The sequence below is a fragment of the Columba livia genome, unplaced genomic scaffold (genome assembly GCF_036013475.1).
Source record: "Columba livia isolate bColLiv1 breed racing homer unplaced genomic scaffold, bColLiv1.pat.W.v2 Scaffold_82, whole genome shotgun sequence".
NCBI lineage: Eukaryota > Metazoa > Chordata > Aves > Columbiformes > Columbidae > Columba > Columba livia.
In genome coordinates, this window is record NW_027043810.1 from 77,076 (window position 1) to 90,843 (window position 13,768).

Sequence of the window (13,768 nt, forward strand, 5' to 3'; positions counted from 1 at the left end):
AGATACTTCTATTCTATTGAACTCTAGGAGGTGATAAAGGCTTCTCAACAAGATCCCAAAGAGACATGAGGGATAGAAAGGGCCAGCTGTTGAGGGACAAACATCCAATATGTGCATAGGTAATATTCACTGATATTCTGCAAGCTTTTGAAAGGGGAAAATAAATCACTAAAATGCAGTTATGTTATGCTTTCTATTTCATTGGGTAATAAAGATAAAGAGCAGCATATTGAATGAGATAAATGGAACTATTAATAAAAGATTATGACTCATATATCCTGTGATTGAGCTGTCAGAACAAGGTATTTTGTATTCCTGGTTGAGTTACCTACCTGCTGATGATCTCATGTTTTTCATCATGGTATCCAATCTTTCACTGAAATAACAAATACATTCAGAGTACTCAAAACACAAAATGACTGCGGACACATCAATCAAAGTAACCAGTTTTCTTCTTTGAGTGTCTAGATTTAGTTACTTAACCCGCTTCCTCTATAAAACTGTCAGATCCCTGTAATTAATAATACTTATTAATTAACTCAGCAGACCCCTGACCATTAATGCTAGACCCAGGCAGTGTTGTTGGTCAGCTGTAGGTGCTGCAGATTTGCTCTAGCTCAGGTGTGGGCCCACAGCCACATTCTGACAGAGCTCTGCTGACCACCCCCAGCTGTGATTTTGTGCCAGCATATGTCCTGCATGTGTGAAGCTGGTGCTCCAGGTGGTACCCAGCATGTCTCATGTTGTGCATGGCAAGGATGCACTCCTGTTGCACAGAGTAGATGTTGCGGCAGCTTTCCAGGAACGGACTGGCTGTTTCTGAGAGCAATCATGGACCCAGGATATGGCCTTAAGTAAAGAACACCCACTCTGCAGTGAGAGAGCTAATGTTACCTCAGCAGTGCAGCTTGTAATTTTCATCCAGTCCTAGGATGCTGCAGCAGCAAGAGGAGGCAGTCAAGGCCTGGGTGTCTGGAAACTGGAAGCCCTCCACATCCAGCCTTTTGTTGCCAGCTCAGTCAGAGAACGTTAACCTGTGGCTTGACGACGGGATGTGGAGCTGTCACTGCATAGCAAAAACATCTCTTTGCCCAAGCTGTGGGAAATTCAGATCAGCATGCTGTGTTTCTGTTGGAGTACACAGGAGATGATGGAGCCTAGAGCAGGAAAAGCAGTCTCTGGAAGAATGAAAAAAAACCTGACCTATGAAATGCTATGTTCTTGTATCTCAAGCTGTGTTATAATAGTTTTATACCCCTGTGTCATTCAGTAATGTTGATTGCATGATGGAGAGTATTGAGACTAAAAATCACAGATTAAAGAAATCATAGCTGTTGCAATGAGTGTGTGTCCATCCACTATAGGCTTTCAAGGGTCACAGATACAAGCAATGTGGTTCGTGGAGCTAGAGGTGAGGTAATATGTAGAATGGGAAATGGCTGCTGGAAAAGAGACATAGGCATTGCTTAGGGGCAGCCTGTCACATACTGCCAACATCTTTGGAGGAAGGTGTTGACAGGCACATTCTAGTGAAAAGAGCTGCTGCAGTTTAGGGAAATACCATCTTATCTCTTGATTTCATCTCAGGTGATGTTTATTGCTGTCAGAGCATGATTGCTGGAATGGATCATATAAACAAATGCATGTTGTGCATTACCCTGCAGGAAGCTTTCCCATCAAATCTCCACTCAGTCCATTACAGGCTGTCACCATCTTATCTGAAAGTTGCTCCATGTCTCAATCTGAAATCTCCAAAGTGGCCTATTCCTTAGTAATTGAGTTTTTCAGTCACAGGTGAGTTTATCACAAACTTGAGCTTCATTAATTTCCACCATGAACTTCCATTTGTGGTGTGTCGTGTTGTTTTTTGTTTTTTTTTTTGATGACAGAAGTAGCATATTTAATACCTCCCACATATGCATTCCTAACAGACCTTTTATAGTAGTATCTGTGATCCTTTTCAGGTTTCAGAAAGTTGCAGCATTGCCACAGATACTTACAATGCACCACAAAAAACCATGCCAAAATGAACACACTGATCACGCACTTAAACCAAGAGAGTTTGGCAAGCTGGTGTCAACATCTGGCACTAGCTCCAGCATCAGCCCTGAAATCACTGAATTTTCTTGTCCCTCTGAAGAGATAGGGCTCAGCAATTTTCTTCAGGTAGTCCCTAAAAAGAGAAATGGAAACCAAAATCCTCATACTGTCAACTCATGGTGTTTAAGGATACACTGTGTAATGGAAAAAAAAGACAAGGCTGGTTCCTGGACTGCCAGATAGCTCTGTCACTGTACAAGGCCAAAGCTAACTCTGTGCATCCAAGCAGAGTTGAGCCTGAGGTCACCTACCCTTCTGGACCACAGAGAGCTGCTGGCACACCAAGTATGGCATAGCTCACCTTGAGGCAGAGCTGGTCTCATCATGGGTCTATGAGGAGTCACTTGGGTGTCATTGCCCCCTGATGCCCAGGACTCCTAGTCTTAAGAACATGTCTGCAGAGTCTCTGCAGCATTCTCTCTAGACACATCTGGTCCTTTTTTAGCTTAGGCTTGGTGTCCTGTGAAAGGATTTGTAATGTTTCCAGACCTGAGCAGGCAGTACTCTGCCTCAGCTAATGAACCAAGCCAGACTTTGCATAGAGCCAGCTAAGCTCTCTGCATCCACAGTGTGGTTAATCTGCAAGCAGAATATGAGCTCCTGAGTGACTGGTAATTGTAGTTGCTCTTTGGTGTCACTTTAGGATTGTGTCTTGCTAGTTTTGCTTTGGCCACATTTTCAGAAGAGGGCTGGCAAAGCTGCTGGGCTGCAGTGCATTCTTCTAGCATAGCGGTTAGGTGAACAGTAGTGACTGTGGGATTTGGGAGCTACTATCTTTCTTAAATGTCTCCATAGGAAATTAGTATAACAAAACTCAGAAAGACCTTAAGGAAGACGACTGTGATTTTATTTTACAAATCTCAAAATAAATTGATTCTACCCCCTTGCACAGTCCCATCCATATACTTACCAGCACCATGATGTGTGCATCTCAGTGGCCTGGCCAGGATCACTTATGTGCAAGAGAGATGGTGCAGGGTACTTACTGGATCTCAGTAAGAAAGGCCTGACAACAAACGGCTAAAAAAAACAGCTGTTTCAAAAAGACGGAATAAGAAGAGTAATATAGACAGCGAGTAAATCTTACATGTTTTCAGATGCTGGGCACCTCATGTTCATGCAGCATTGAACAGACCCTGGATGGATTTCCCTATGGCATGCTGCACAGAGCCAGTCCATGAACGGAAGTCCCCCCCTTTTTGGTCATCTGAACTCTTACATATTTTCTTACAGGAACACAATTCTGTTCCTAAAGGATGTTGTAACTTCCTGCAGATAATGGCAGGGATGGGCTGCTGGTGCTAAGTGGGAGCTGCCTGCAGGCTCCTCTGTTACAGTTCACCAGCTGAGTTCATCCTGCGGCCCAGGGGTTTGTGCAGCATGGCAGGGTCTGAAGGCCACGTTGCATTTGCAGCTCAGGGCAGCACAGACCTATGTATATAAATTACAGATTACATTAGTAACATACAGCCTTCTCCATCCCTAAACACAAGGTCCAAGAGAGCAGACATGGCTTGTTCAGGATCACCAAATCTTTGAATGCCATTTTTTCTGCAAAGCTCCCAATGCACCATCCCCTCTCTTCCTTCATAGGAGAGCTCTCCACCTTCCGGGTTTGGCAGGAAAGGTGAGTAAGCTTTGCAGATACCTTGTGAGTCAAGTCTCTTATCAGAGGGATTTGTGAGCTCTTCACCCTTGAGAAAGCTCTGACAGCATGGAATGATCTCTTGGTGCCTGATGCTGAACCACCGTGCTTTCCACACAGTCAGGCTTGGGAGAAAAGGCCTGTGAGCCACACAGAACAGCTGCACTGCTGGCAGGAATTTCCTGCACAGAAGAATAAATCTTATTTTTTTGCCAAGAAAGTATTACCATGCCTTTGAAACTTACAAGCAGGCTTCAAAGAGACTGTCCAGTTATTATGTTTTTAACTGGAAACATGTATCAAGCCCTCACTTCCCAGCTAAGAAGTGGGGAAAGCGTGCTGGTAAGGGCAGGCGTGTTAAGACATGTCATGTGGTAGCAGCCGCGATCAAACTGTTTTATTTCCCTTTGCTCTTACGTCACCCCATGCTACTCCATTACCAGCGACACACAGAGCTCCCGTCTGCTGGAACCGGAACAGAAAGGAGGGCAGCACCAAAGGAAGAAAGCAGTGTTGGACGGTTCACGGAGAGAGGAGAGGCCATGCACAGGAAAAAGCTGTCAGGGTAAAAAAAAAATTGCTGACTGCCTCCCAAAAAACAACCCAGCTTCAGCTCTATGCTGCTATTGCTTCAGCCCAAGGGGACTGCTTGCTTTGTCTCCCCAAGAGTGTGCTGTCTGTGCAAAGTCTCTGCTTCGCTTGGGAAAGGATGAAGGCGACACAGGTGCCAGCGTACCTGAGTGGGAGCTCTGGTCCCCAGTGTCACTGCAGTGGGTGAGGGGCCATGCCAAAGTCTGAGCTTGTTGAGGAAGTTCTTGCCATCATAAAACTGTCACTGGAGCTGTCAAATGGTGGGGAACAAAAGGTGCTGATAAAACCGAGCGAAAGATGGGAGTGTGTTGGGGAAGGGGTAAGGCAGGAGGTGGCTTACCCCAGTGCTGGGTAGCAACAGAATCTGAAAGTGCCTCTTCCCTGTTCAACTGTTTTGAGGTCTTGAAATGTCTGTTGTGCCACAAAATAAACAGGAAGTGTCAGTCGCTTTCTGTGCAATACAGGGGGAAAAATAGTTCTAATGCAAAGTTCAGTAAAAAAATGCATCGACTGTGCAAAGTGTTAGCAATGGAGGAAAAACATGGATTAAAGAAACTTTGAAACAGCTATGCTAATGGATTTTTAGATATGATCATCATTAGTATTATTATCTTGCAATAAGAAAAATTTTAAATAGTTTCTAATAAAAGGTGTTAGAGGAAGGAAGGAAGGAAAATTATTAAATATCAATTATGGTGTGGTTTATTACCTGAAGTTTTAATAAGAGAGATATTAGTTTTAGGAGCTGTTTTCATAAAATTAGTACATTTTAAAATATACTAATTGCATTCCTGTTCAAGTCATGGATGATGGGACAATAGAAAAGGTATAAATAACACATTTTAAAAGATATTTGTAATCAGTCAATATGTTGTCAAGGTTTAATTAATGCTTGCTTAGCAGCTGCATTTTAATAGAAAAGAAAATAAAGCCTAGGAGACAGTTACGTTGGTGGTCATCCCTCTGCTATTTTCTTCCCTAGCCCCTCTAAACATATTTGGGTACAATTCACCTATCAAACACTCAGTCTTTACAGTTGGTGTATTTCACTGCCGCTTTTAAATTCTGTAAGGGTTGCAACTTCACTTTCGTGAGATTGATGAACCAGATTTAGAAATAAATCAAAAATGTCTTAGGACTTTAAAAAATGATTATTTGCTAACTCTTAATTTTCTCTCATATTTGTATTAAGGAACCAGCTATTAAGTGCTTGATTTTTTTTAAAATTAAGCTCCATGTGTATATGTGCATCATATAAAACAATGTTGAACAGCAAGGACTGTTTATGATAGCTATAAAAACAAATAATAGAAGAGATTGCATGGTTTTGGGCAATTTATCTTTAAACTCACAACTTTTAAAAAGTATTTTCTTATCTGCTTTGGGGAGAAAATGGAAGTGGTGCTGGGATTCTTTATATATTCTATAGTGTGGGAATGTTTTATCATGTTTTTTAAATTTCTGTCCTTCTGTTAGAGCTGTTTAAATTTACATTAATCCATTATTTAAAAAATAGCAAATTATGTCTGTAGTAGATATTTATAAGAATCCAGGCTTCTGTTTATAGTGCATTAGGTTGATTATACAATAAATGCACTTAGCTTAACACACCTTTAACGTGGCTATATCTTGAAGATTAGTGTATTGCAAGATTGTTCTAAAGAAATGGCTTTATGTCCTTGAAAATATGCACAGGACACCCACTGCAATAGCTTATCCAAAGCTCAATATTTTATGGTCAAGACGCAGGCAAGGGGGTGCTTAAGATCAGTTTAAGTAAGACCTGGAAATTTTAACTTGTCTGTATGTTATAATCAGATTGCAACATCTACAGATACCTTTGAACAAATCAGATCCCTGTATTCTATTGTAACACTGTTTTCCAAAGTCTTAAAGATATGTTCTGTAAGAATTAAATGAACATATTTGGCTTGAGTATTGGGAGTTCAATGTATTTTCGTTGGTGAATTTCAACCACTGCCACTATATTCCATGTATACATGCACACACATACACATATATGTTATGTATATTATGCATGTCTTATATACTTATTATACAGATATATGTTCCCTAATCATCAAGTTATAAAGAAATCTAAGCTAATAAGCCCTAACATCCAAATAGCATAATAGAAATACAAAAAATACATCTCTGTTAGTACCTCAAATGAGAAAAAAAATTAAGCGTGTGCTTCACTTTTATTTCTCTGGCTTTTGTTTGTTGTTTGTTTTGTTTTGGTTTTGTTTGTTTGTTTGTTTTTTAAGCAACATACTAAAGGAATTAAGTGTAATAATAATAATAGTAATAAAGTTATTCCTGTACGAGAATTAAACATTTGGTGATATTATATTTACATTTCTTACATTTGCATAAATTCAATAGAAAGTCTGACAAAGAAATCTGCATACATAGTTTCTGTGGTTTATATACACAGAGTTTACATGAAGAAAATAAACAGAGATACACTCTGTAGTTTCTAAATGGGCTTATGTACATATGTATTTAGCGTGTAGAAGGCTGGGATGAGGAAGGAGACAGGGTCAGAAGACATAGCCTTCTAACTGACTCAGATAAATGAGATGCTTTTTTACATAGGTGATGACTCCTGTAGCTAGAGAATATGTGACAGTTGCTTGATCTGCAAAATTTAATTTGTCTTCAGTTCAGACAGTGGGTTTTTTTGTTATTGGTGAGTACTAATCTATAAAACAATCTACAGGTTTATTGTTTCTCTTAAAAGTGTCACATTGTCTACTAGATTTATTCTGGATTACTCTGATGTGGAAAAATATGTATCTGAAGTGCATTCTCGTACAAGTTTCTATATAAAGCAATTGTATAAAGGCTTCGAAGTGCCAGTGGTAACTTCATATATTATTTATGTATCATTGATAATTACTGATATAAAAGATACATTCATGACCAACAACAGCAGTCTTTGCATAGGTACTTAACTAGCAATATTTAGAGGTCTCTTCTGTACCGAATAGATCTGGATCTAATAGATGGACTGTCAGAAGATGTCTTCCTTGGGAGATGCATCTTTTTGTATAGAACACTTCTTTTTCCTTCTCTCATGTAGAAGTGTGCTGACTGTTCTAATCCTTATGAAAATAAGGAGAAACTTTCAGCTTCATAATTTATCAGTGATTTTATTTTCTTTTATTTTTTTAGTTTTTACAAAATTTACATTGAAAAGGGCTACACAGGAGCACTGGAAAAAATGTCTGACATGTAAAAAGATATAGAAAGCTTTTAGAAATGAGCTGACGAAGAAGAGAACAGCCATAGGGAGAGGTGAGGAGGTGAAAGTTCTGCATGCAGTTGCAAACAAAGAGAGATTAGGTGGTTCAGCATTTGGTTCCTTTATCCTGCTGTGGTGCCTACCTCCCCATTTTCCTTGCATTGCTCTCTCATATTTTGCCCTTTTCAGTTCTCCTCTCATTTCCTCCACCCTCTCCCTCTTTTGTGTAATGGAGAACAACTGAAAACAAAGTTATAACCTGTGATTTCTTGAAGTTTCTTTTCTGTTTCAGTATGTATATATCTAAAAGGGCATTAAGGGATAATTTTGACCCCCGTGAATTTCCACATGACACATACCTACTATGCAAACTGCAGTGGGGTGATACTGGCAGACCTTGGATACACTGGATCAGAAAGGATCATTACCATGCTGAAGTGTACTTCTTGGAGAAGATCTTTAAGATGAGAAGATCCAAAAATTTTGTCAACTGTTCCATCACCTGGTACTTGTCCTGGAGCCCCTGTGTGAGCTGCTGCTGTGAAATATTGAATTTCTTAGAGAAGCACTCAAATGTGAACATAGACATATATGTAGCACGGCTTTATAAAATACAAAATTCAGAAGTCTGTGAGGGTCTGAAGAAGCTTGTGAGCTTGAAGAAAGTAACCATTGCTGTCATGGAAATTAAAGGCAAGATTTCCTGTGCTTTGTGGGACTGGGAAGGGGTGAACTGATGAATTTTGTGCATAGGTGAAACTGGTATGGACTTGCTTTCTGCCCCGTGTCCTGCTCATCTTCTTTGGGGGCACATCCATTGCCATGCAGTGACTGAGTGTCACATCCAAAAAAATAAGTTCAAATATTGCAGGGGGATGGGGACAGGACTTTTAGCAACCAGACCTGAATGAAAATTTTCCTTTGTTTAGAGACACTATTTTTCTTTCACTCCTGAGGGAATAGGAGATATGGTGCTTCTCCCTTATCCTAGAGGACTAAATGCAACTGCTGGGATAAGGCTGGCTGAAAGGGCCCTCCACTGATAGGAGAGAGAAAAAAAATGCCCAGAGAGAATGGCATTGGTTCCAAATATGGAGTGAACAGCATACAGCTGTCCATGGGCAACCTGTCTCTGTGTCATTGGTGAAAGGAAGAGGTTAAAATCCCTGGCATTCTGTGTTTCTGTGAAAAGTCTTGTTTCCTGAGCTTGTCTGGTATCTGAATAAACTCAGGTTAGCCATCTTACTTCTATTTCTCCAGACTATACTTACTGTTGGAAAGCCTTTATCCAAGGAGATGCTGACGATGATTCCTGGACTGTGGGCTTTCAATCAGCGATAACTAAGAATCGTTTGAAGCTCAAGGATGTCTTTGAGGTTAGTAGAGTCTGAGGAACAGAGCAACTGCATTGAATGATTTGCTGTTTGCGTCACTGAGCCGTAAAGAGCAGGGAGAAGTACTGTGGGTTTTCTTCCATCATATAATGAAGCAAAGGCTGAGAGTGCAGGTTTTTTTCCTTCAGACTCCAGAGTGGGAAATACTTTGATTATCAGCTGAAACTCCAGCCTCATCCCAGAAACCCTTCACCAGATTCCTTTATAATTTTGATCTGAACATGGGTTTTGGTTCACCAAATGATGCTGCTCAGCTGCTTTCTGTCAATATCTGTACAAGTCTGCCACCCCTTCCCAGTCACTGGGCCCCTACATATTTCATTAAAGTCCCTTCCAGATTTGATTCAGCAACTTCTCTGGCTGGTCAAAGGGTACATGTTCCGAGAGATGAGAAAAGCTGTTCAAAAGAAAACATCTGTCCCCTGGGAAAGTCCAACCTTTGTTTTTGTTTTGTGCCAAACCTCCCTAAAACCAGGAGAGACAACAGATAGTGTGTTCACCAATGATGCTGAAAGTTTTTGCCCCTAAAGACAAGAGACCCTGCTTGAATAAATAGGTCCAAATATGTGGCCTAAAAGGACTGTGTGTAAAAAAAAAAAAAAAAAAAAAAAAAAAAAAAAGAGAGAAGTCTAGCAAAACTAGTATAAGTTCTGCAGCATTTTAATTTCAATGTATTAGAGTCTTCTGACAAATGCTACTTATAGTGAAAAAGAGTGAAAGAAATCCATGGCTAAGTAGGCCATTGAACATCTGGGAAATCCATGTTATATGGCATCTGTGAAAAAGAAATATTCTGGGCTATTACAAGTAATAGACTTCTCCTGCTATGTCCATTTCAAACCAGAGCAAATCCAAAGTCCAAGGATCTAAATGTCATATTTTTATTTTCATTTCAGGATCTTCCGTTCATACAATCATAGAACTATAGAATATCTCAAGCTGGAAGGGACCCATAAGGATTGAGTCCAACTCCTTGCTCCGTGGGGGACTATGTAAAAATAAACCATATGACTCAAAGTGTCATCCAGATGCTCCTTGAACTCCGCCAGGCTTGGTATTGTGACCACTTCCCTTGGAGCCTGTTCCAGTGACCAACCAACTCTCAGTGAAGACCCTTTTCCTAATGTCCAAGCTGAACCTCTCCTGATGCAGCTTCAATCCATTTCCTTGTGTCCTGTCGCTGGTCACCGGAGAGAGGAGATGAGCACCAGAATTACCCCATCTCAAATGGAGAATCCAGCACTCACTCCCATTAAATTTCATAAGGATGTGATTGCCCAGCTCTCTAGTCTATCCAGATCTCTCCATAAAGCCTCTTTACCATCCAAGGAGTCCACAGCTAGTTTAGTACCTTTGGCAAACTTACTTAATGTACATTTGATTCTTGTGTCCAGATAATTTATAAACACATTAAAGAACAGTGACCCTAAAATTGAGCTCTGCGGAATCCCACTGGTGACTGGTTACCAGCCTGATGTAACCCTATTTACTATTAATGTAACCCTTTGAGCCCAACCCATCAGCCAATTGCTCCCCAAGATACAACAGTCTAGCTGTGTGCTGGACAGTTTATCCAAAGAGATACTCTGAGAGACAGTATCAAAAGCTTTGCTAAAACCCAAACCTGACACAGCTACTGACTTCTCTTGGTCAACTAGATGGGTGACATTGTTATGAAAAGAAATTAAGTTGTTTAAGCAGGACTTTTCCCTTGTGAACTGATGTTGGCTATGACCAATGACTGCATTGTCTCTCAAGTGTTTTTCAGTAACTCCCATAATAACCTTCTGCACAATTTTACCAGGCAATGAGGTGAGACTGACATGCTTGTAATGATCAGGGTCTTCTTTCTTACCCTTCTTGAAAATTGGGACAACATTTGTGAGCTTCCAGTTGACTGGGACCCCTCCATACACCCAAAACCATTGAAAAATAATGGAGAGAGGTCCCACAATGACATTAGCCAGCTCTTTCAGTATCTTGGGATGAATCTCCTTGGGTCCCATGTGCATCCAGCTGGAGCATCAAGTCTCAAACACATTCAGGGTTGGCTGGGAGTTTATTATCCCCCAGTCATGGTCCTTCAACATGGGGCTCTGTGGTCACAGGGCACATAATCAGTGTTAAAGACAGAGGCAAAAAAGGTATTAAACGTCTCTGCTTTGTCTATTCCTAATTGTGAGCTGACTGAACTCATCAAGTAATGGACCAATGTTATCTCTGATCTTCTACAAAGAGATATCACGCACAAAATATAGCCAGCTGTCTTACTGCTTTTATGATAATAAATAACATAAAACATTGCTGACATTCCCCAGTTTCTAATGGCCACCAATATCCTGGACAGACAGCTTGTCACTGGGAGTCTTGAGTATACTGGACAGTGCTAAATATCTCTGATGAGAAACTTCTGGATGTGGAAATGGAGGCAGGTAGCAGCCAGAATGGTAAACAGTGCCCCAGGCCCAATACTCTGCTAATGTTTTTCATCCTCTGTTGTGACTCAGTGGTGCACAGGCTGTTGGGGAAAGGGTATTTAAAGAGGACTGCTAAATTAGCACCCAAACATCTGATTAATTCACTGTAAGTTACTTCAACTGAGGAATTTTGATTAAAACAGGCTATTTCCTTGACTGTTGAAAAATGAATCTCTGACAAGAGGAGGTCGGGGTGCCAAAAGGAACATCTCTGGAGTCTTGCTGTCCTCTTGGCTAGTCTTCTACCTCATACTGCATGAGGAACAAAAGTGAACATAAAAACACAGAAAATGCCCCATCAGGGTTGAGAGCATAGTCCAGACACTGCATCTAGCAGTGGCAGGAGGAGATGCTTTTTAGGGAGAGCAGACCAGTCTGGCTGCTATCTGCGCTTCCTTATGTATGATCCAGTCATACCACCTTGATACCTATGCTGACTGTGGTTGGGAATCCTGCATCTTCCCTTTAGTGTCTGTTTATATACTTGTTACTATGAATTTCTCAGGTCTCTTTTTACTCTGTACTGCCATCTGTGTCTACAGTTTACTGGGGCAGCAGATTCCAGAAGATCACAGCTTGCCAGGTAAATAAGTAGTTGTCTTACTTGCCTGTGTCTTAAACTATTCACAATAAGTGCCTGTTCTTGCTATACTAATTTTTCATCATTAATCACTGAAACACTTGTCTGCATTTGAAAGACTGTACTAGCCTAGAGAGTTTTTCACTGGCTCACTGGGACCTATAACGTGTGACTGACAGCAGCATATGATCTTAAAAGAGCAATTTTAAAAATCCACAGATGCTTCATTCAACGGAAGCAAATCCTCCATCCACCAAGTGATGTGACTGGAATTATAATGATGGTATTCATGGTCATTGCATTTCAACAGCTCCGCTCAGCTGGCTAAAACTAGTAAGAAAGTATTTTTATATGCAAGCCCATCCTGAAAATGGACCACTAGATGTATCCACTGGAAACACCTTAAAAAGTAAAGCACATCAATCTGCACAAAGAACAATAGGAATGCAGCTGTATCCCTTGCAGTAGTCAAGCTGGGTTGTTTGCCCCTCTGTACTATGACGAGGTACAAGCCCTGTTGTCAGTACGGAGTGCTTGGGAATAGAACCTCTCTCCATCCCCTATTCCTGATGCTGGGATATTTTTGCAAGGCTAGGATAAATATTCATTGACTTATACCCATTTTAGTAACTAAACTTTAAAGCTATGATTGGATCTGATTCTTCTCTCATTTGTATTGCCAATCTTTTAACATAATCAATAGAATTACTCGAAGTTGTGGCCCAATATAGCCTAAAGAGGATCTGGCTTATGGAAACTAGGAGATGACAGCCTCTAACTCACAAAATGGCAGCACTTCTCATTTAAGTAATGTCTGCTTTGGCAGATGTGCCATCTTGTTTACATATGGGTCTTTATATCTTATAAGTTCAGGAGCTGATGCTTTCAAGCTGGTCTTAAAGATGCAGAGAAAATTGATCACACAAGTTGTTATGAGGGGAAGAGAAACATAGACAATGTGAAAATTCTAAGTTCAAAGTGGACTAAATGTTCTCCCTCAGTCTCTGTTGCTGAAGGTCTTTGAAGTTAGTTGTTGCAACAAACTGCCATTAAATTGATATCACAGCATACCTTCCCAGCATCTCTGGGCATGTTTCTGTTGCTTGTTGATCCACTGTCCATGCCAAGGCTCAATATGCTTAGTTCTCGTTTATGTTGTCCTATTGGCTGTGGCTTACCACACTCAGCTCCTGTTTGAATTGTAACCAGCTCTTGGCCAAAGCAAGGCTGTGACATTCCTATGTCACATGCAAGGAAGAACCCCTAAATGTTTTCACAATAAAAACTGAAGGCAATTATTATGGTCTGTGTCTCCAGGGCCCTGAGCACATTAAAAAAACCTTAGTTGCCTTGAATATCCTGACCTGCAGCTTCCACTGGCACACTGCCCATAGATGGCCCAGCAGCTGCATTTAAGCTCAAGTCTATGCTATTAGTCCCTGCTGCCCGAGCTAAGGCGTAGTTGTGCTTGTCTCCATCTGTCACACCCATGCCTATGTCCATGCCCATAGCCAGCCATGGATCCTGTTGATCTGTTTCCTGACCTGTGAACTGATTTTCTGGGTTGATCTCAGACCCGTCTCATCTCTGTGTACCAGGTCAGTGATCACTGTGTCTGTATGTGACCTTGGTTGCCAACACAGGACCTGATCCTGACCTGAGGATTGACTTCTCAGCTTGACCTAGGACCTGCCTCGTCAACACGAACCTGCCTGAAAATCTGGACACTTGGTT

General features: G+C 41.0%; 1 protein-coding gene across 4 annotated transcripts; it reads left to right on the plus strand.

Annotated features, from left to right (window-relative positions):
- The first annotated feature begins 3,988 nt into the window (after positions 1–3,988).
- LOC110364178 (C->U-editing enzyme APOBEC-1) lies at positions 3,989–11,280 on the plus strand. 4 transcript variants are annotated; one of them, XR_010469469.1, is made up of 5 exons: positions 4,137–4,310; positions 6,935–7,028; positions 7,876–8,276; positions 8,844–8,959; positions 9,874–11,280. XR_010469469.1 is itself a non-coding variant. In XM_065048365.1 (4 exons), exons 1-4 carry the CDS (start codon positions 4,171–4,173, stop codon positions 9,895–9,897), a joined length of 681 nt encoding a protein of 226 aa, XP_064904437.1. In that variant the 5' UTR covers positions 4,142–4,170; the 3' UTR covers positions 9,898–11,280. The 4 variants fall into 4 exon arrangements, 1 of the variants encoding a protein (XP_064904437.1); XR_010469468.1 differs by having other exon boundaries at positions 3,989–4,310; positions 6,935–8,276; XR_010469470.1 differs by lacking the exon at positions 6,935–7,028 and having other exon boundaries at positions 4,142–4,310; positions 7,859–8,276.
- Positions 11,281–13,768: the final 2,488 nt, after the last annotated feature.

Coding starts and splice junctions, on each gene's coding strand:
- LOC110364178 (XM_065048365.1), top strand. CDS start 4,171: ATGCTACTCCATTACCAGCGACACACAGAGCTCCCGTCTGCTGGAACC. Junction 8,277..8,843: donor TGCTGTCATGGAAATTAAAG/GCAAGATTTCCT, acceptor CTATTTCTCCAG/ACTATACTTACTGTTGGAAA. Junction 8,960..9,873: donor AGCTCAAGGATGTCTTTGAG/GTTAGTAGAGTC, acceptor TTTTCATTTCAG/GATCTTCCGTTCATACAATC.